General features: G+C 49.9%; 2 protein-coding genes and 1 long non-coding RNA gene across 12 annotated transcripts in view; 1 reads left to right on the top strand and 2 right to left on the bottom strand.

The window, feature by feature from the left end:
* The window catches only part of EZH2 (enhancer of zeste 2 polycomb repressive complex 2 subunit), a 56700-nt gene extending 40858 nt beyond the window's left edge, over positions 1–15842 (top strand). For 3 of the 7 annotated variants that reach the window (XM_070788321.1, XM_070788320.1, XM_070788318.1), the window contains exons 7-20: positions 685–787; positions 1331–1509; positions 5857–5948; positions 7320–7560; positions 8207–8376; positions 8896–8990; positions 9673–9713; positions 10064–10189; positions 10880–11058; positions 12541–12636; positions 13212–13293; positions 14338–14418; positions 14546–14630; positions 15518–15842. In XM_070788321.1, coding sequence (XP_070644422.1) covers positions 685–787; positions 1331–1509; positions 5857–5948; positions 7320–7560; positions 8207–8376; positions 8896–8990; positions 9673–9713; positions 10064–10189; positions 10880–11058; positions 12541–12636; positions 13212–13293; positions 14338–14418; positions 14546–14630; positions 15518–15578 — 1631 coding nt within the window. In that variant the 3' untranslated portion in view covers positions 15579–15842. The remainder of the gene's footprint in view (positions 1–684; positions 788–1330; positions 1510–5856; positions 5949–7319; positions 7561–8206; positions 8377–8895; positions 8991–9672; positions 9714–10063; positions 10190–10879; positions 11059–12540; positions 12637–13211; positions 13294–14337; positions 14419–14545; positions 14631–15517) is intronic. The other 4 variants (XM_070788322.1, XM_019959246.2, XM_070788323.1 and 1 more) reach the window with 3 other exon arrangements.
* LOC109557758 (uncharacterized) lies at positions 14562–16765 on the bottom strand. Of its 2 annotated transcripts, XR_011566364.1 has the most exons (3): positions 16237–16765; positions 15497–15640; positions 14562–14934 (listed from the first exon to the last, which is right to left on the bottom strand). It is a non-coding gene; the product is annotated as an uncharacterized lncRNA (long non-coding RNA). The 2 variants fall into 2 exon arrangements; XR_011566363.1 differs by having other exon boundaries at positions 14562–15640.
* Positions 16766–21054: 4289 nt separating this feature from the next.
* The window catches only part of CUL1 (cullin 1), an 87891-nt gene continuing 87069 nt past the window's right edge, over positions 21055–21876 (bottom strand). For all 3 annotated transcript variants that reach the window (XM_070788316.1, XM_070788315.1, XM_070788317.1), the window contains exon 22: positions 21055–21540. In XM_070788316.1, coding sequence (XP_070644417.1) covers positions 21460–21540 — 81 coding nt within the window. In that variant the 3' untranslated portion in view covers positions 21055–21459. The remainder of the gene's footprint in view (positions 21541–21876) is intronic.

The following is a 21876-nucleotide window of genomic DNA, read 5'->3' as shown; positions in this document are numbered from 1 at the left end:
GTCATGTGCTTGTCAATTTATATCACTTTATATGTGTATAGACATTTAATCCTCCTAATATTGCATATGGAATAAGGTGGATTTTATCCTCAGATCCACTTTATAGTTGATATGGGTTCAGTGAGGTGAAGTAACTTAAGATCACAGCATTGGGAAGAAAGAGAGCCCAGAAAGTTCTGTGTTGGAAACCAGCTCTGACTGACCCCAGGGCACATGCTCTAACTTGTATACTAATTACAGATTACCAGAGAAATTAGAGGGTCCCAACTTAGAGCCGGGGTTGGAAGAGACTTGACATGAAGTCAGCATAGAAGAATTTTGGGGAAAATTGCAGTTTCAGAGAAGCGTGCCGTTCTCATAATCGGTGCCTTAGTGATCATGTGGGCCCTCGTTTACAGATGACACATGCATGTGGGTTGGTGACGGGATAAGGTCACAGCGGCAGTCAGTGGCTGAGCTGGGATCAGAACCTGGGTTTTTCTGCCTCCCGGTGCACTTGAAACTTTGCATATTTGATTTTGAGTTTTGTCTGACCTACCAGCATTTCAGATACTTGTAAAATAGGTTAGAAGTGAGAGAGTTGATAATTTCTTGAGAAATCAGCATTGTTAAGCGTAGACAAAATGAAACATTGGTGAGCTTGTTCACTTTCACTCTGTTTTCCTTTCACATTTCCCTATGTAGATAAAGAAAGCCGTCCACCTCGGAAATTTCCTTCTGATAAAATTTTTGAAGCTATTTCCTCAATGTTTCCAGATAAGGGCACAGCAGAAGAGCTAAAGGAAAAGTAAGATTTGTTCTTTTGAGATGGTCTTGCTGTGTGTGGTATGTCACTCACCATTCTGGCTTATTAGAAACGGAGCTAATGTAGCTGATGAACCCACTGCTGTGTGTGTGCAGCGTCTGCAAGATACTTGAACTAAAACGTGTGTGTATCTGTGGAACCCTGGGCTGCATTTATCATAGATGGAAGAAGTGTGCGTGAGTGCGCACACGCGCGCACACACACTATTTGTAGGAGTGTATGTAAGAGGAAGTTTCTCTGGATACCCATAGAAATTTTACTGTCATGGCTATTTCGTTTTAATGAATATAATCACATTTATTCATGACAGAGCTGAATGACATCTGTGAGTGTTTCTTGATATACCATGTGTAATGTTTAATTGGCTCTTCATCTAAATAAAGATTGCTGTAGGCTAGACCCTTTGCTGTATTTTAGGCAAGATAAAATATCAAAAATAATACATAGAAAGCTTGTAGAAACTTTTATGTTCAAGAATGTGGTTCTGGTTTCACCCTCACATGACATTCTCTTGGTTGATGTCAGGTACAAAGAACTCACGGAGCAGCAGCTCCCAGGTGCGCTTCCTCCTGAGTGCACCCCCAACATAGATGGACCAAACGCCAAGTCTGTCCAGAGGGAGCAGAGCTTGCATTCGTTTCATACGCTTTTCTGTAGGCGATGTTTTAAATATGACTGCTTCCTACATCGTAAGTGCAGTTATTGTACGTTTTCATTTTCTATCTTCATTGTGGAATTATGTGTTAAATCAACTTGGAAAGTGTTGTCATTTATTACCACTAGGATCTGTCATTTAATATTACAGTTATGACTGAAAAATATGTTAGAATCAAAGTATTGGTATTTTTAAATTTGTTGCTTGAGGTTGCTCTCTGAAGTCTTTTTGCACATGTTAAGTTGGGACTACTGTCTCCCCTCAGAATACAGGCCAGTAATTTTTCCATAAATGTTAACCTCATGGTGGTTTTGTGATAAAACTCACTGTGCACCAGCTGATAGCCCGGAGCAGCGTTCTCCCTGCTGATGAAAGGTGTTGTCAAGTAAGAAATTGGCTAAAGGGAATTCCTTGGCGGCTCAGTAGTTGGGACTCTGCGCTTTCACTGCCAAGGGTGCTAAGACCCCATAGGCTGCTAAAAAGGTGTCTATGTATCTGTTCTTGTCTGTTGAGCGTTAAGTCTGGTGTTTGGACTTGGGGAGAGGGTCCTCTAAATAAGTTGATTTTAAAAACACCTGCATTGAATACAGGTAAAGCATATAATGTTCTTAATGAAATGTACACGTATGAGACTATTTTTCTGATTCTGCTGGAGAATGAGGTTTCTTAGTAAATTTTCCAGGTTTAAGTACAATTTAAAGAGTACTAGAGAATTTGGAGGCATGCGTTGTGAAAATACATTTCATACCTCCTGGTTCTGAATAAGAAGGGTTTGCTTAATACACGTTAGCTTTTTCTGTATTAGACTTTTATGCAGCTGGCCGTCTGTGGCGTAACACCTTTGTCCATGTGCTAAGTGGGCTCATGTTGCTTTGCCCTTTTAGAGTTCCCTGGGTCCGCCTTTTGTTGTTTTTTCCCTGTGTCCAGTGGTACCTCTTGTGTTAATTAGCCTGCCCAAGCAACTGTATCTTGCCTCATTTTGAGTTTTTGCTCTATCTACTTATATTTTCTATAGCAAATAATTTGTTATGTGATGTGTATCTTGGTCTGGAAATAGTCGTGTGTGTGAACTATGAGTGGTTTATTAGAAAACCTTGAAGTAGACCTTCAGAATTATCATTGTATCTTCCACGTCCTTGCTGCTGTTACCCACACTCCGGATATAGTTTACATAGATGATCTGATAGTTTCAGTAGTTGCAGAAGCCAGCTATTTGTTCCCCAGCCATTGTAGGGTTATGAGATACCTTACTTGGGCTTGGCAGCCTTGTTTTCACATAGCCCATGAAGTAGTTGAAATGACGTGAAAGTCACTCACTTGTGTCCAACTCTTTGCGACCTCGTGGACTATACAGTCCATGGAATTCTCCAGGCCAGAATACTGGAGTGGGTAGCCTTTCCCTTCTCTAGGGGATCTTTTCAACCCAGGGATCAAACCCGTCTCCTGCATTGTAGGCGGATTCTTTACCAGCTGAGCCACAAGGGAAGTTGTCTTGAATTGCATTTAATTCGCCTTTACTTACACATGATCATTTTATAAAATACTGTCCAGTTCTTGCTTAAGAATACCATAAATTGCATTCAGATATCACTATAGCAAGAAAATTGGTAGGAGCCCTTGTAATCAGTGGAACGTCCAACTTGTGGACAGCTATAGCATTTGATAACCCTTTTTGTTGTACAAATGAGCCAAGGTAGGAGGATACTCCTTTTAAACATTATCACGGGAGTTATTTTCTTGTGCTCTTCCAGTTTTGAGTGATTTGGATGAACCTTGAGCCTGCTCCTCGTGCCATCATTCAGGCTGGGGAGAGGACGAGCCGGGGGCTGTGCTTACTGAGGCCGGCCTCCCTGGCCTGACGGGTGTGCTGCTCGCCGCTGTGCCTCCTGCTCCCCCTCGTTCACCCCAGTGCAGCCCTAACAGTTCTACAGGTGCTCGCCGCTTTACACTGACTCTGACAAAAGATCACACACTGTGTTTTTCTTGGGTAAAAGAAGTCATTAAATAAATGACGAAACATACCTGTTAAATACAGCATTTTGTGCTTTTTGTTCTTTGTATGATGGAGATAACACAGTCTTGAGGATTAAATTTATTACTGTGTGCAAAATACTTCAAATAATAGCACCTGGCTTGTGTTTTTAGCTGTTGTTATTTTTTTAAATCATCCTTCACATGCGTGTATTTCAGAATAGCATTCAAAACTGTCCAGGAGAGTCTCCCACCTCCCGCTCCCATCCTCACTCCCTTGTAAGGGAACTACTTCCGCCTCTAGTTCTTCTGTGTCTTTGTGTAGTTTTTTCCGGCAGATATTGTACATACACATTCTTTTTCCAGCAACCCTGTTCACACGGTGCCGTCGTGCTCAGCCTTTCCCCCTCTGAACTCAGGTTTGCAGATTCATTCCTGTCTGGACAGCTGCACTGTCCCCGCCCGTGTCAGACCCTGTCCCTGAAGGCCAGCACTTACGGGAACGGCGCTCAGTGAATCGCCCTGCGGGGTGGGCCCGCGTGTTCTCCCTGCGAGCGTGGGTTAACCTGGGCCGCTGTGCTCAGGCACTGCCCAGCAGCCTGCCATATGGGGGCATCTGCCAGGTTAAAGCTCCGTCAGCAGAGCGGCACTGCCGGTTTCCCCCGAGCCCAGCCGCTGGAGCGTGTTAGACAACAGACTTTGATCTTACTGACCGAATCAGTAAAATGGTTTCTAGCACAATGTAATTTGCATTTCTCTACATGATTAAGAGATTTGTGTTTTATTTTCTCTGAACTATTTTTATCCTTTTGGCTTTGGTGGTCTTTTTGATATCTTGAAGTTCTTTATATAGTCAGGGAATTAGTTTTTTTTGTGATGAGTTGCAGTGTTTTTTTTTCCAGTTTGTTTGGTAAAAATCCTGTAGCAAACTTAAAAAACAAAACAAAACATTTAGAAATAGTTAAATCTATCATTTGGCTTTCCCTACTCCAGGCTTTTAAAGGGTGTCTCTGTCTCACCTTTTTCCTTAGTACGTTTTAGACGTTTTTTTTAAAAACATCTCTCCCTTTGATCCATTTGGCATTTGCTCTGTCAGGATTTTGGCCTCAGCTCACCCTCCCACCTCCAGGCCTGCTGTTTCCCCACCGTTGTCTGCAGGTCCCTCTGGGGCTGCCCTGAGCTGCCGTCGGTCCTGGTCAGCACAGGGGCTGGGCTCTGCTTCTGATTCCAGGGTCCTGTTCCTTGAGGCTGTCTGTCTGGGGGGTGTTATTCAGAGATCTCCTGGCCATTCTCATTTTTCTATGTAAATTTTAGAATCCGTTTGTCTAAATTAAAAAGAGGCTAGGTGTGTTTATTGGAATCTCATTAAATTTATATTACCTAAGGTAAAACTCACATTTTAAAGTAAGGGTTCTATCTAACTGTCTGATAACTCTCCTTTTGTTCTTTAATTTCCTTTCAGATTTTCTTTCCGTAGCTCAAGTAAAATGATTGTTGCTGTTGTTCTTTGTTGTTCGGTCACTAAGTCGTGTCCGGCTCTTTTGTGACTCCATCTACTGTCACTTGGTCCTGACTTAGTGACACCTTCTCTCTCAAGACCAGAGTGTGTGTACATGTGGGTGTACAGACACGCGTATGTCTTCTTCCGTGAACTGCGGCCAAACATCAGTCTGTAAACCTAGCTCATACTGGAGGAGACGACCAGGCTCAAAGCCCGCATGTGCCTTCGGCTCATGATGGCCTTGTGTCTGGACTGATGTAACTCCTTCCCTTTACGCGGCCTTTACCTTCCATGTGCTCAGCCTTTGTGTTGACATTTTAGGGGCCCTCACCTAAAGGGTCCAGGGTGAAATCAGTCACATGGTATCCGAGTCTTGTTCCTGGAAAAAGCAACTCACATACTTGACATGGGACCTGAGCCTTGAATTTCCAGTTTAAAACCATAACTTTGTTCGTTTTTCCTTTCTCTTCCTTTCCTCATCAGTCTGTTGTCATTTCCTATTTAGGTTCTATGGATAGAAGTATGGCTTCTTACATATGTATTTTGGGATGATTTATTTCATGAATCTGTCACTTGTTTTTACCCACGTTGCTCCTCATCGTGTGTGATTCTGGGTAGGGCGTTTCTGGTCTTTGCCTTTGTGCTCTGGAAGCCAGCATCCCAGGTTGTCACAGTCCAGCTGCTGTGCTTTTGTACTTGGTTAGGGCACCCGTGTGCTGGAGTGTGAGTCTCTCTGGTATGTTATTTGGGCATCTTAAGTTTCAAACACTATATCTTGCCAAAGCCGTTTTATCTGACTACTATTTTTCCCTGCAGAAGTGCTGACTGCAGGCTCCCCCGGGTTCTTGAATTGTGTGTGATTCGTAGAAGCTGACTTGTAGAATATTTTACTTTATATTTGGATGCTTTCTGTTTATTTTGCAGCTTTTCATGCAACACCCAACACTTACAAGCGGAAGAACACAGAGACGGCCCTCGACAACAAGCCTTGTGGCCCCCACTGTTACCAGCACTTGGTAAGCATGTGCGGGGGGTTCTGGAGGGAGTGGAGAAGTCTGAATTTTGAATTTTCATGAGGTCTGTGAAGTCAGCGGTAAGCTGTTGTTCCCAAACTGTTACTGGCCATACAATAGGCAGAGGTTTCTCAGCTGCGTTTCTCGGGAGCTCGTACCTACTGCACATCCTAGTCCTTTGTTATCTTGCATTGTTCTTTACCAGCGTTAGTCTCTTCAGCAGTGTATGCAGGTCTTTAGGATCCGAGACTCTCATGCCTTCCACCAACCTTAGAGCTTGGGAAGCGCAGAGAGCCCGCCCAAACCCCAGAAGCACAGAAGTTTCCGAGCCTTGCTCAGAGCCATCGCCCTTCTGTGAACTGCAGACCTGCTGTAGTTTTAGCGCATTATATGTAGCTCCCAGAGATGAGGGGTGTGTGTGTGGTGTTTTTTTTTTTTTTTTGTAATGATGGAGAGAAGGTAAGGGTTTAGGAAAATATGAGGTAGAAAAGTTGTTTTTTATGGGTACTATCTTATTTTTACCATTTCCCCTCTTTGAACCAAGCCACTCCTACCTAGGAACTAAGTGGGTATATATTGCCTGTTGGATTTTGGACAGAAGATTCATTGAATGGCACCTACAGAAGGTATCCTATTTTTAAGCAATTTGGTTTTTGTAGAATGAAGTATAAAACTGTTGGCTGCTCTCAAACTTCTCCCTTCTATTGCCACTAAAAATGGAATTCTTGAGCACTGTTGTATAATATTCTTTACAAGGCAGCGTTTTATTTGGCTCATCTAAAGTGTGTCTGTGGCTCTGTAATCCGTGCTCTTACCGTTGTTGTATACTTTGCGAGACGGGGTTATTGCCCCTGGCAACACAGACTGACCCTCACTGCCTGTCCCTCAAGGTCCTTTCATGTCTTCCTGGGGCTGTGCATCCCTCACAGGAAAAAAGGGGCAGAAAAGGGCCGGATGGAGCATGTGTACGTCTTGTATTCTTCTTGTATACTTCAAATGCTACCATGGATAAGCGAGTGCTAGCCTAAGAAGTCCTGACAGGAGAGGCTGACTGTAGATGCACACTGGGCGTGTGACTCCTCTTAAAGTTCACTTTTAAATGGACTGTGTTTCCTAAAGTATATTCTGTATTTTAACTCCTAATCTCAGTTAATACAGAACTGTCTTGCCTGAGTTTGTAGAAGCCGTATTTATCTTTCTCAAATCTTCAAACCATGGAAAGCAGATAGGAAAATGATTGTCTTTAGATGTGACTGCCTGTGAAAAGCAGATACTGATAAGTTTGACTAACATGCTTACCCAATCCTTTTCTTCCTCCTCTGCCGGAACGAGCTGTAGAACTTGACTTTGATGTCTCCGCTCTTGCTGTTGTAGGAGGGAGCGAAGGAGTTCGCTGCGGCTCTCACCGCCGAGCGGATCAAGACCCCCCCGAAGCGCCCGGGGGGCCGCCGGAGAGGCCGGCTTCCCAACAACAGCAGCAGGCCCAGCACCCCCACCATCAACGTGCTGGAGTCGAAGGACACGGACAGCGACCGGGAGGCGGGGGCCGAGACTGGCGGGGAGAGCAACGACAAGGACGAGGAGGAGAAGAAGGACGAGACCTCAAGCTCCTCGGGTGAGGCTGCGGCCGGGCTCCTGCTGCTCGCGGGGCTCCGGGCTGCTTCGGTCCGCGCTGCGCCGGGGGCTCTGCTGAGCCGTCAGTTTCCAGCGCGGTGAGACACCCAGGAGCAGGGCTGTGGGCTCCCTCCTGCTGTCTTCGCCCTGCACCCAGCGCTCGCCTGTGGTGGTGTCCGTGCGGGTTATTTGAAGGTTGATGATCCAGTGTATTCTCACACTCTGGGTTGTTTTCCTTTTGCCAGTTTGTCAGGCAGTGCGTAAAGAAGTCTGATCATTCAGGTGACCGTTCTTGATGGTCTGCGGGTGGGTGGCGCTGGTTGGGAGAAGGCAGCCCAGCTCCTGACTAGTGTGTTCCTGGTTGTCCTTTCAGCCCTTTGCGTCCTACTGTGAACAGCAGCCGCGGAACCCCGTCTGCTCTCATTTTAGAAGACTGTTCAGGGGAGCCCGCTCTCATGTCTCTACGGGGAAAAGCTTCCTTATAGTTCTAGCCTCAGTGTATTCTCATATGACTCACTGCCTGTTTTCTGAAGCACACCGAAGCTCTGCATCCTAATACTGTTCTCTAACTGCCATTCCATGCCTCCCTCCCTGCCTTTCTTCACTTGCCACTTCTTGAGCAATGCCTATTAACTTTGGTTTTGTAGAAGCGAATTCTCGGTGTCAAACGCCAATAAAGATGAAGCCCAACACGGAGCCCCCCGAGAATGTGGAGTGGAGCGGCGCTGAGGCCTCCATGTTCAGGGTCCTCATCGGCACCTACTATGACAATTTCTGTGCCATCGCCAGGCTCATCGGGACCAAAACATGTCGACAGGTGAGCGTGGCTGAGAAAGCCAACAGCAGAGATCTTCAGATGGACAAGTATGTGATCACTGTCCAAACCTAGGAACATTCCTGGTTATTAAGTTCCTGTTCATGTGAAAAGAATTTTTTTTCTCACTGAGAGGGAACTGAAAGAGATGCTGCAGGCAGGTGGCAGTGGGTTTCAGAAACCCAGAATTTAGATGTAGCCTTGTGACTCTTGGGCTTCCCTGGTAGCTCAGCTGGTAAAGAATCCTGCAATGCGGGAGACCTGGGTTCCATCCCTGTGTCGGGAAGATCCCCTGGAGAAGGGAAGGGCTACCCACTCTAGTATTCTGGGCTGGAGAATCCATGGGCTGTATAGTCTATGGGGTCGCCAACAGTTGGACACGACGGAGCGGCTTGGACTCATGGCTTGAATAGAGAGTAACCGCAGCAGCACCACGGAACAAAGTGGAGAGTGTGTGGGAATGGCAGGGGCCAGTCGCTCACACAGGCGGTCCTCACGGACTGCGGCTGTGCCTCCTGCCAGGTGTATGAGTTTCGAGTCAAAGAATCCAGTGTCATCGCGCCGGCCCCTGCCGAGGACGTGGACACTCCTCCCCGAAAGAAGAAGAGGAAACACCGGTGAGCGCGCCGGGGGGAGGCTGGGGCCGGCCTGGCTGGCTTCCTTGGGCTGTTGCTGCCATTTTTCTGAGACCCAGCGGCTGTCCGTAGGTTTGGTGTGTTGAGTCATAGTCAAGGTTACATTTCCATCTCGGAGAACTATTTAGTAGCCTCTGCAGTAAAGGCACGAGCATTATCTTGGGAGCCTGTGAGCTCCAGAGCCAGTTTCCACACCAGAGCCCGGGTATGCCGGGCGTGTGGCACTGACTCAGATACTCTTCGCGGCCACCCTGCTGTCAGCCCGGCGGAGCAAGTGATGGTGCAGTGAGGGCAGCAGGCCGACGCCTGCTCACAGACATGGAAAGTGCCCAGACGCGCTGTTGTAACCTCCAGGGTTTTTAGAGAGAAGCAGAGCTGGGTGTTGGGTAAGGGAACACTTAGATTATACCTCAGAAATCGTCTGCATGTTCATATTACATTTCTTTGATAAGTAATTTAATAATTTAGCTTTAGTTGATACCTTTGCATTTTTTGTTTGGATTATTTATTTCTGCCCAGATAGCTCAATTGAAATGATTAAAGATTCCAGAAATTAGAGTGTTCTGTGTCAGTACCCTCCACAGAGAACGAACCGCGGCACGTGGCGGGCTGGCTGCTCCACGTGCGCCCAGCTCACGAGGGTGATGTCGTTTGTGTTTTGCAGGTTGTGGGCCGCACACTGCAGAAAGATCCAGCTGAAGAAGGGTTAGCGTCTTTCCATTCGGCTTCCTTATTAACTCGCTGTCTCCTCCTCACGTGTCTTAGAATAGTAACTGGATTAGAGTTTGGGATGTTCAGATAGACCTGACTTTGTGCATTAAACCAGTTTAGAAGGCGGCCATCTGTTGGCTAGAGGAGAACTCGGGGAGCCTGACTGAGGTGTGACAAGGCCTGGGGGCTCCCTGGCTCTTGGCGGGTGGGGGGCATGTAGACGGGCGCGTAAGGTGGACGCAGTGAGGACAGCCCCCAGCGCTCGGGTCGCGGGGGAACGTGTGCCTGTCGGGCGTGTGGTTGCCTCTGGCTTCCGGGACTGACGCGTGCTCTTGTCTGTGCAGACGGCTCCTCCAACCACGTTTACAACTATCAACCCTGTGACCACCCGCGGCAGCCTTGCGACAGCTCGTGCCCTTGTGTGATAGCACAGAATTTTTGTGAAAAATTTTGTCAGTGTAGTTCAGAGTGTAAGTACTTGTTGTCTTGATGTCATTGCGTGAGAATTAAATTGACTGTTGGTCAGGAATTTAAAACTAACTTCAGTCAACACGAGGGCATCATGGCAACCCCTGTGGTGTTTCCTTTGGGAAACTCATGCCACAAGCCTGTGTGGAGCCCGGCCAGTCCGCCTGGCTGAGGCAGGTTGGCGGGCAGGTGAGGCCGGCATGGATTAAAAGAGCTTTGTATTGTCTTTGATCATTTTAACTTTTAAATCATAGTAAAGTTGGCACAGAATGGAAGGCAAATCTAGAAATCGCTCCCCAGTACTTTCCAGACACTAGAGATTCTCAGAGTTAGTGGGTCCGCTCTTGAAGGAATGTAGTCGCATCCGGGTGAGAACGGCAGTTGTGCACTGAAGCCTGGGCACCAGGGAGGCCCTAGAGCCCTGGGTGCCACGCAGTCTGGAGCCCACCTCCCCACGTGCACGGTCGCTGCACTGTAAGTACGCAGACCGCCTCTCACACCCGTGGCGAAGCAGGAGGCGGCGGTCGGTGTCCCTGTGGATGGCTCTGACGTTCCTCTCGCTTCCCTTGCCCGTGTGACGACGGTGGGAGAGTAAGGGGCCGCGAGGGCTCGGTGAGGTCGTCGGGCCCAGCACCCAGCTCCAGCGGCGCCTTCGGGCGGTTCTCACCTGACGGAGGCGTCTCTCTCTGAAGGTCAGAACCGCTTTCCTGGCTGCCGCTGCAAAGCCCAATGCAACACCAAGCAGTGCCCGTGCTACCTGGCTGTCCGCGAGTGCGACCCTGACCTCTGTCTCACCTGCGGCGCGGCCGACCACTGGGACAGCAAGAACGTGTCCTGCAAGAACTGCAGCATCCAGCGGGGCTCCAAGAAGGTAGGAGTGGGCGCTGCAGGGAGGGACTAACTGTCCCAACCAGGGGGTTTGTTGCTGAGCATAAGAAACTCACAGCACGTTCTAGGTTAGTTAGTTTTTTAGGGGAGGCGATGACCGTGAAAAAGACCTGTCATTGGAGATGACCCTGATGGTGGGAAAGGTTGAGGGCAGGAGGAGGGACAGAGGATAAGATGGTTGGTTGGCATCCCTAACTCAATGACGTAAGTTTGCTGGTGATGGACAGGGAGGCCTGGCGTGCTGCAGTCCCTGGGGCCGCAAAGACACGACTGAGGGACCGAGCTGATCTGAGTGCTTTGTGTGTTAACTGCTTGGTCGTCCAGACTCTGAATTAGGAATAATCATTAAGCCCAGAGTTCTGAGACTCGGAAGGAAAGGAGCCGGGCTCTGAGCAGGCATTCAGCCCCGGACCCTGTGCTGCGTGCAGCGTAGTCAGCTCCTAGGGTCCTGACTTAGCGAGCAGCGTAACTGAGATGGCACTGTCGTCAGAAATCCTGGCACCTCTGCCAGAAATCATGTATGGAGCCGGCTTTCCTTTTTTGTCTGTGGTGTTGGCAGGCATTCAGATGTTTCACTCTAGGTCCTCACGTCACAGTGAGGCCAGCGTTTCCCATGGACCCCCATTCAGCCCTGAAAACTTTCATCCCCCGCCCCCCCCCCGCCCCCCCGTCCCAAACCTCCTCTCTTGTACAACAAAACCCTCCTTTGTCATCTTTCTGGACATCTTTTACCTCCTCAAACAGAAAACTGTGTAGGTATTTTTTTTACCAATTAGGTTTCATTTACTTAACAGTATCTTGCTGGTCAAGGAGGCACTTGGTTAATTGCCCTGACAGGGGAGCGTAGGCCGGGTCAAGCACAGCTCAGGAACCTGGGCATCAGGGAGTCTCCTTTAAAGACTTAAGAAATGTGGAATGAAAGCATGATAGCCTGATGAAAAGGTAGGGCTTCGGGCTTAGTTCCCAAACACTGTCTATCTGTAAAATTGACGGTGGTGATCATCTTGCTGAGCACAAGAGTGCTGGCCCCTGGGGTTCTGTGCTGTCATGAGGAAGGGCTGTGGAACTGTGCCCTGTAAGGAGGGACAGCGCTTTGGGGGGAAAAAAGGCTAGTGACCCACCAGGAGGAGCGGCGACTGGCCCGGGGGAGGTGGAGGGGGGGCAGGCGGCCTGTGAAGCTGCCGGTGGAGTCGGGGAGTCGAGGCTGAGGGTGGCTGGGGACGCACATGCGGACCAGCTCAGGGCCACCAGCTCGGGTGACACCTTTTCCCTGTGAGGCAGACACTCGGGCTCTGTACTGGGTTTACAAAAAACAAAACGTGGCTTCTGCAGCTTGTCGGCTCCTCTGGTCACACAGGGGACACTGACCCCCACACCCCTCTGTGTCTGAGTCACCCCGGTTCAGCCTGTGGTCTAGTCTGTCCAGCTGTGTTCTCCTTTGATTACGATTGTGTTTTTTCTCTAGCATTTACTGTTGGCACCGTCTGATGTCGCAGGCTGGGGGATCTTCATCAAGGATCCTGTACAGAAAAATGAATTCATCTCGGAATACTGTGGAGAGGTAAGGCCGGGCCCCCCAGTCCGTCGCAGACAGTGGGGTGGCCACTGTGCTCACGTGGAGTCACCTGTAATATGCTTTGGACTGATTTTCATAGGGCAGGTCCACTGGGTTTGATTAGAGATGAATATAAATGCCTTTTTAGCTTAGACTTGTGGGTTTGGTTTGTTTGGAAGCTACACCGCTTCAGTCCTTGTCACATTCAGCTTTTTATCACCTGGGAACGAGGGGGAGAACAAGAACTTTACAACGACGAGTCTCTCCTATTTAATGTGTAGCCTAACTGTTAAACTAAAGCATCCTTTCTAGGTTAAGTTAGGGTAAACCCTGGGGCTGGCTGCATTTTGTACCAAGTAAAAACGACTAAGGTTACTCACGTTCTCCAGGCAGTTACTTTAAAGCTGTGGAAGTATTTCTAAGTCAGAGTCCTTAAAACACCACTGTTCTCTGACAAAGAGAAATTGGCCAGTGACCCTCTGTTGAGTGTCATCAAGGTCCCAAATGTTCCAGCCGAACTGGGTGTGTTCTGCCAGGCTAACCTGATCGTGAATCACCTCACCCCATGTCTGTCTTTCCAGATTATTTCTCAAGATGAAGCAGACAGAAGAGGGAAAGTGTATGACAAGTACATGTGCAGCTTTCTGTTCAACTTGAACAACGGTACGCTGCGGGGTCAGCGTCCCTCTGGTTCCCAGGTCGCACCTCGGGTCCCTCCAGGGGCTGAAGCAGCAGAGATGACACGAGGGGTCCCCGGTGTCAGCTGTTTGAAGGGGGCTGGGCTTAGGAACAGGCTGTTTGCTGGAGGGTGTCCCTGGTGGCTCAAATGGTAAAGAATCCAGCTGGAGTGTGGGAGACCTGGGTTTGATCCCTGGGAGAAGGGAAAGGCAATCCACTCCAGTATTCTCGAGCTTCTCTGGTGGCTCAGATGGTAAAGAATCCACCTGCAATGAAGGAGACGTGGGTTCGATCCCTGGGTCGGGAAGATCCCCTGGTGAAGGAAATGGTACCCACTCCAGTGCTCTTGCCTGGAGAATTCCCTGGATGGAGGAGCCTGGGGGGCTACAGTTCATGGGGTCACAAAGAATTGGACACGACTGAGAGACTTGCCCCCAGGTTGGAGGAGTGTAACGCGTGGAGTGGGTGGTCCTGCAGTGCTCGGGGGTTCTGTGTTGCAGGCAGGGGCTGTGGCGGCCCCAGCCATCCTTGGCTCCACAGCCTGGCTCTCCTCTTGCGTCCCTCCTGCCATGGCTACCAGTTGGTGCCTCTCTCCTGGGAGGGGAGCCCCGCCCTGTGAAGCACCTCCTCAGCTTCCCTGGGGTCCCGAGGACGGACGGGGACGCACGCATGCAGACCCTGGTCCTGGGGGAAGGCGTCGGGTCAGTCGGTGGCACACCGGTGCTTCTCCAGGGGTCTCGCCACTGAAACCAGTGGGAACAAGTGGTCTGCATGTTCCATAACCAGTAACATGAAAAAATGAATTTGAAGAAACTTATTTATGATGTTGGGAAGAATTTCATTTTAACCTAGGGCAGCATTTTCTTCCAGAGGTCATTTCTTACCCAGTGAACCAGGTTGAACGATTTACTTGCTTTTGAAGGCAAACTCTAAAGAAAATAACCACTTATATTTTTACAGAATCACAATAACTTTGTGTTTATTGATTTAAAACTGTTTGCTGGGTTATGCTTATTTTTTTCTCTTTAGATTTTGTGGTGGATGCAACCCGCAAGGGTAACAAGATTCGTTTTGCAAATCACTCAGTAAATCCCAACTGCTATGCAAAAGGTAAGTGCTCCGAGGCGGGTGGAGTCCCCGCAGGGCGTTGTGAGTGGTTCTGGGCACCTTACCTGACTGTCCGCTCCCCTCCTGGGTCATCCTCACCTATGCCTTGACCCTACGCCTCTCTCTGCAGTGATGATGGTCAACGGCGATCACAGGATAGGGATTTTTGCTAAGCGAGCCATCCAGACTGGTGAAGAGCTGTTTTTCGATTACAGGTTGGTTTCTAGTCTCCGAGGGCTTTTCTGCCTGGATGCTGAGCTCTGGCCAGAGGCCGGCTTCCGGCTCCGGGCTGGGCTTCTGTCCGGGGCTGGTGATTTGCCGTGGGCAGTGCTGGGAGCTAGGGTGTACTGCTGGGTAATGGCATTTCCAGTATAAAGTCATGCTTTTTAGAAGTTCAAAAAACGCAGAAAGCTCCATTTTTATCTTCAGGGTCAGGCCTGCCATCAGGGTGCTGAGCACAGGCTCCCGGGGGGTGGTTATGCTGCTGGGCATCCGGCTGGCAGTTTATACTGTCAAGTTCTGGGGAAAATGGACAAGTTACAGAATATTTAAATATAGTCAGGAATGTTTAGTTGAACAAATTCTGTGGCTGACTGTACATCCCATCGAGAAGCTCGGTGTTCTGTGTAGAATTGTCTTAAACTGGGGCCTGTGTGGAGCTGTTTCCAACCCAAATCTTCCCAGAAGCAGCAGCTGGGTGGAGCACCTTCCTTTTGGGGGACCCGTAGGGCTCTCACCCGGTGGCAAGAGTCGCAGGCATCTATCTCTTCTTGCCTTTGTGCTGTCCTGGCTTCAAGGGGCCTGTGGCCGGCTCTGGACCGCTCACTAAGGTTCTCTGGCTCCTTGTGTCTGGCCTCAACACCGCCCCCCGCTGTGGGCCTGCCTTCCCGGGCAGTTGGTTTCAGGGGCAGGGGGCTAGCTGGGGAAGGGGCGTTATTGCTAGTTCTGTCCAGCTCGGCCCCTTTGCAGCTGGGATGTTTGCACCCCTTTTGCGAAGGCGCCTTTGTGCAGGCAGCAGTAACGGGCTCGTTTGTGCCTTGCTGAGTGGGCTGGGTCTCACCCTGCGCTGCAGGGCGCTCACCTGTTCCTCCCACTGTCTCAGATACAGCCAGGCCGACGCCCTGAAGTACGTGGGCATCGAAAGAGAAATGGAGATCCCTTGACGCGTGCTACCTCTTCCCCCCTCCTCTTGGAACAGCGGCCTTAGCTTCAGGAACCTCGAGTACTGTGGGCGATTTAGAAAAGGAAAATGCAGTTTGAAATTCTGAATTTGCAAAGTACTGTAAGAATAATTTATAGTAATGAGTTTAAAAAAATCAACTTTTTATTGCCTTCTCACCAGCTGCAAAGTGTTTTGTACCAGTGAATTTTTGCAATAATGCAGTGTGGTACATTTTTCAACTTTGAATAAAGAATACTTGAACTTCTCCTTGTGTTTGTCATTTGTTACACCGCCTCCCCAGCTGGTTTTAGAAAAGGATTGAGTGATGGGAAAAACATTTCACCTCTTGGGTTTGTCAGAAGCCATCCTGGGAATCTGGGTTTAACACATGTTGCCAGTACTAGGCAAATTAACACTCTTGCAAACATGTTACCATATACAGCACATACTGGCCCAGGAGACGGGACACAGTAGTGGTCACTGCTCGCGTCCGAGACCAGGGTGCACGGGGCGCGTCCCTGGTGCCGAGGCCTGCCAAAATGACAGGAGATTTCCTGCGAACGGATGTAGCTCTAAGTCCCACTAGTTACAGCCCTCAGAAACGTGACGGGAACAACCAGACTACTTCTAAATCTTGAAGGAGTAAGAAACACCCTTACCGTCCCGGGAAACGGGGAGCTGCTCCTCAAGCCAGGCGGTGGCAGGAGCGCCCAGGGCGGCAGCGTTCAGTGTTCTCACTGATTTGTAACATGAATGGGAAGCTCAGATGAAACAACTTCCTTTCCAGTTATGCAAACATGGACGAGGCTGGTTTCTGCTGCCTCGATGCACAAGCCCTGTGGCCTGAGTCCTGGGATACAGTTCATTCACCCTTGGCTTTGGCAGCGAAAAACTGCACGTGTGCGTCTCCTGTGTCCCCTCGTCTTCCCTGACGCCTGCTGAGACCCCTGGTCTCCATGCTCCACCCAGGAGGCGTCGCTGACCAATTCAGGGAGAGTTGCCCCCGAGCTTGCCCGGTCACCACATGCCACCCTTGGCACGTGGCCCCTGTGAAGCCCGTTTGTTCCCCGTTATAGGACCAGAGACCCAGAGGCAGCAGAAGACAGCGGCTTCCCCGATGGAGGGCAGGGCTTGGGGGCACCAGCCGGTGTGCGCTTCGCACGGCGGGCTTTCATTCCTCGACAGGCAGCGTACCTCCAGGAACCACGAATGCGGAGATCCTGACCAGAAATCCTGGCCTGCAGCCATGGTGACATCCCGTGTGATCAAGAGCATCCTTAGCTCGTCAGCTTGACTTGTTCCTTCACCTGGAACGGGGGGAGAAAGAGCTTGACACAAGGTATTCAATTCACACGAACACCAAGTTTAAATATGTGCTTTTTTCCCCTCACTCTCCCACCAAGGTAGTAATTGACATTGTGTGAGCCTGGTGGGTTTAGTTCCCCAGCGGGGAACCAGGAAGAGCTATGTGGAATGAGTGACCACATCAGGAGATGGATACACATCAGGAGATGGATGCAGTCATGGTTGCCATGGCTTAGGAAGATCACACCTTGTCCACTGAGGAGAAAGAGCCCAGCAACAGGCTATCCAGCTGGTCAGTGTCTGTGGTCCCCAAGCCTTTCCCCAGTGGTCACGAAGACCCACACGTCTGACCACAGTCCTGACGTCCAAGTACAGGCAGCACCCTGGACTCCGACTAACTGCCACAGGCTAACTTGAAGGCGCCATCACATCGTTCTGCATGACAAAATTATCAACATTTTGAAGTTTATTAAAAATGTAATCCTCTACCTAGAAACTGCTTCCTATTTCTCAGTATTGTCTGGATCACACAACCTCCAGACTTCAGTGTTGCTAATCAATGACTCCAACTCTGGATTCCCACCTTTGCCCAAGGTGTTCAACTGCCCCACCACTGCCAAAAATCAATTCACAAATTGTGTCATTTAGATTTGTAGGTTGCAGGTAGGGTCTTCCGGACCCAGGGATTGAACCCAGGTCTCCTGCACTGCAGGCAGATTCTTAACTTCTTGAGCCACCAGGGAAGCCCACTTTAGATTTGTAGGTAGGTCGTCAAGAAAGGTTTCAAACGACCTTTTGAAAGAACCTAAGTATTCCGTTAGAGGGCTTCCCTGGTGGCTCAGCTGGTAAAGAATCTGCCTTCAATGCAGGAGACCCTGGTTTGATTCCTGGGTTGGAAATGTTCCCCTGAGGGAAGGCATGGCAACCCACTCCAGTATTCTTGCCTGGAGAATCTGCATGAACAGAGGAGCCTGGTGGGTTACAGTTTATGAGATTGCAGAGTCAGACACACCTAAGTGTGCATGCGCACGCGCACACACACACACTCTGTTGGAAGTTGCATGGGCTTTGGGCTCTTACCAGAATAAGCTCAAATCAACACTTGCTTATTCCTCTGGCCTCTGTTACAAATGATCCAGGGAGGGGTGTGTGTAGTACCTGGGATGAGAAGTAGTCCAGTACATCCAAGCCACACAGCCTTTTATATGTGAACCAAAGCTCCATAAAGAGATTTTGGAAAACTGTCCTCACCTATCTTGACCAAATCATTGTTCTGCCTCTAAAGAGATGAGTTTCATGTGTATAGAATCAAATCACCCAGACAAGTTGTTGCCATTCCTAAAAAAAAAAAAAATTTTTTTTTTTTTTAAGGATTTAGTTAAGAGAGATTTACTTCAAATGAGTCAGCCGAGTATGGCAAAATCTTTTTTTTTTCAAAGGAAAATTAAGATACCTCTATGAATAGGTAGGCCATCTTAAAATACTGAGTAAAAATATTTTAAATTCGGGTGACTCTCAGCCCTATATCTCCTGTTGTGGCGTCCCTGGATGCCTCCTACAAAGGCGCTGACTGATGATGGCTGGCAGTTTGCCTCTAGGCAGGTGTGAGGTTTGACCCTTGAGAACCCAGCCCCGGGGAGAGGGGCTCCTGGCCCTGGGCTCTGCCTTGCTGCCCCCCTCCTAGGAGACAGGAGATGGTTCCATCAGGGGGCAGCACTACAGCGACTGCCTGGAACACAGCTTTCCTTCAGTGGACCAATCCCTGTGGGTTACACCAAGGCTGCCATCCACCACCCCTCTCCCAGGGCGAGAACTTCCCAGAGCGCCTGGGCACTAGGCAGCCTTCAGAGGCTGGGCATCAGCCCCTAGGCAGACTCAAAAGGCTACTATTGAAGTTCTGAAAAATGCAGCTCGCTGGATGCCAGGGAACTCAACCCTCGTGGCTTGTGTTTGGAGGCCCGGCCATTCTTGTTAGGCTAGGAAGTGGTTTGCAGAATGAAGACACAAAGTCTGGAACTGCCTTTTATTCCACATCCATTAAACAGGACTTTCACCTAGTGTGAGGGGATCGGGGTTGGGGGCACGTCCAGGGAACCTCCCATCACCCACCTCCAGTCCGTCTTTGCTTACAGATGTCCTCGGTCTTACCAAGGACACTCCATCCTGGAGGAACTCGAGAGATGTAAGTAAAGTCTCATGAAGAGGTCCCTCCCCTCTCTCAAAGGGGAGGGTGGGATGAGTTGAGAGGAGCATCAGCGCAGATACACTACCGTGTGAAACTGCCAGCTGGTGGGAAACTGCTGTGCCACACGGCGTGCCGCGGCATCCTCTGCGATGACCCCGAGGTCATCGCTCGAGGGGTGGGACGGGGCGAGGGTTTGGGGGAGAGCTCAAGAGGGAGGGGGTCTATATCTGATTCATTTTGTTGTGCAGCAGAAACGAACACAATATTGTAAAGCAATTGTACTTCAGTTCAAAAAACAAAACAAAACATGAAGCTCTTTATTATGTGATCTGCCAACCCCACTCCTGGCCATGTGTCTGCGGAAAGCCATAATCTGAACATGTACCTGGACTCCAATGTTCACTGAAGCGCTACTTACAGTAGCTGGACGTGAAGGCAACCTAAATGTCCATCAATAAATGAACAGATAAAGAAGCTGGGTACCTAGACATGATGGAATATTATTCAGTCACATAAAAAAGAAGGAAACAATGCCATTTGCAGCGACACGGACAGACTTAAAGATTGTCACACTAAGTGAAGCCAGAAAAAGACACACCATACAGTATCATTCATATGTGGAAATCTTAAAAAAAAAAGGTACAAATGAATGTATCTACAAAACAGAAATAAGAGTTACAGATGTAGAAAACAAATTTATGGTGAAGATGGGGCAAGGTAGGGGAGGGATAAATTGGGAGATTGGGACTGACATATGCATACTGCCACATATAGAATAGATAACTAACAAGGACCTGCTGTATAGCACAGGGAACTCTAACTCAATATGCTGTAATGACTTGTATGGAGAAGAATCTAGAAGAGTGGAAACAGGGGTAACTGAATCATTTTGGTGTATACCGGAAGCTAACACGTTGTATATCAACTGCACTCCAATAAAAATTAAAAAAAAAAGCAATTTACCGTCCTACTCTTGCAGGGAGTCGGACGCAAGGGCGGCAAGCGGCTGTGGTGGTTTACTGCGCGGCTGTCCCGGGGCAGGCGGACTGTTGCCAGGAAAAGCAGAGCTGTGGTCTCAACTCCCAGCCGGGGACTTGCAGGGCAGTCTCTAGGTGGTCCTCGGAGCCCCAGGGCACTACAGGCTCTGGGGGGCGGGGGTTCTCCAGTGGGGGTGGCACTGCTTTTTGCCTGGTTCATACACTGGGGCTCTTTTTAAGACTGTTAGAAAAAAGAAGATAATACTAAAACAAACATGGGAACTGTTAGACAAGAGCTTAAGTCTATTATTCTTCCTTTTAATAACCCGTTTAACCATTACATTTTAAAAAACTAACCTGTTAGGTGCCAGATTGGTCCAAAAAACTGGAAGGACATAGTAGCTTGGGTGTCTTCCTCTGGCCCTGCTTTCAGAAGCAGGCCTCAGGGCAGGTAGAGACGGCACAGGTGTTGAGAAGCACGTCCACGTCTCCGGTCAGGAGAGCCGCGTGTAGTTTTAATGGACCAAGAAGCCCAAAAGACTAAACCAGCCCGGGCCTTCTGCTCCCGCCTCCTGTTCCTTCTGTCTTCAGGCTGGGAAGTGACCGCACAGGGGCTGCAAGCCAACCAGCCGGGACCACAGACGAGGAGTCAAAATGGGCAGGAGGCGAAAGGGAGGCGCTGGTGTGCCTGACTCAGACGAACTCCCGTGATCCGCGGCCACTCTTCCAGAAGGCGACTGGCTGACCCTGGCCAGCACCACAAGGGTCCGCAGGGAAGCCGCGGGGCGTCGGTCACTGGAGGCAGTCAGGGGAATGAAGGCAAACCCTCCGGGAGAAGGCGACAAGCGCTTGGACGGCCAAAGCTCAAACGTGTTCCCTCTCGGCAGGGCGGCCCTCGGGGCCTCAGGAAGACACCAGGGAAGGCCCGTTTGCACAATCATTATATCTTTTATTTACAGATAGAAATTAGTAAAACCTAAAACAAAAACCCAATGCGACTTGTACAGAAATCCTTTAACTTTCTTTATTTTCACACATTAAAAAATGAAACACACTATACAAATGGTTTTCTCATAGCAGATTACACGTGGGTCCCTCCAGACCCGCTCTCCAGGACTGCCGGCCTCCGAGGGGCCCCGGCCGGCAGCTGGGGCTCGCGTGGCCAATGGTGATCCGGATGCAGACGCATGCAGCCCTCGGCGCGGGATGTACCCCCTCCGGTCTTAAATTAGGTTAAATGGCGTCGGTGTCCGTATGTACAGACGTGAAGTGTGCCGGTCCTGAGCAGCTCCGGGGCCCGAGCCCGCGCCGGGGGCCTGGCCCTGGGGCCAGGCGGGCGTCCAGGGGCGCGGCCGCCGCGCTCGGGGCTGCCGTCCCCGCGGCTGAGGGGCTGCGCCCGCGCTCAGACCCCTGGGTTAGGCCAGGTAGCTGTAGGTGTCCTTCTCCCCGTCCACTCGCTCCAGATACTCCTTCTCGATCAGAATGTCAATGCATTTCTGGGCGTGGTGTTCCGAGGAGGGAGGCCACGAAGAGAGAGAAAAGCACATTTACCGACGGAAGAAAGAGGGATTCTCCCACCCTTCCCAGGGGTCCCCTCCTCTGAGGGGGGCGCCGTCTCACTTCCCGCAGAGCCCCCTCGCCCTGGGGCGCCTCACCCCAGGGTCTCCCACCGCCCCCCTCAACCTGCCGCCCTCGGGTCTCAGAAGGGGAAGGAGCCGCCCGGTTTCTGTGTGAAACGACCCCGGGGGTCGGTGTCCCGGGGCTGCAGGGCCCCCGGGGGCCCCAGGAGGAGCCACGTCCGCGGGACGAGACTCCCGCCGGGCTCCGCACAC

This window comes from Bos indicus, chromosome 4, assembly GCF_029378745.1.
Source record: "Bos indicus isolate NIAB-ARS_2022 breed Sahiwal x Tharparkar chromosome 4, NIAB-ARS_B.indTharparkar_mat_pri_1.0, whole genome shotgun sequence".
NCBI lineage: Eukaryota > Metazoa > Chordata > Mammalia > Artiodactyla > Bovidae > Bos > Bos indicus.
The sequence above is the reverse complement of the archived record's forward strand: the minus strand, read 5'-3'. Positions and strand labels throughout refer to the sequence as shown.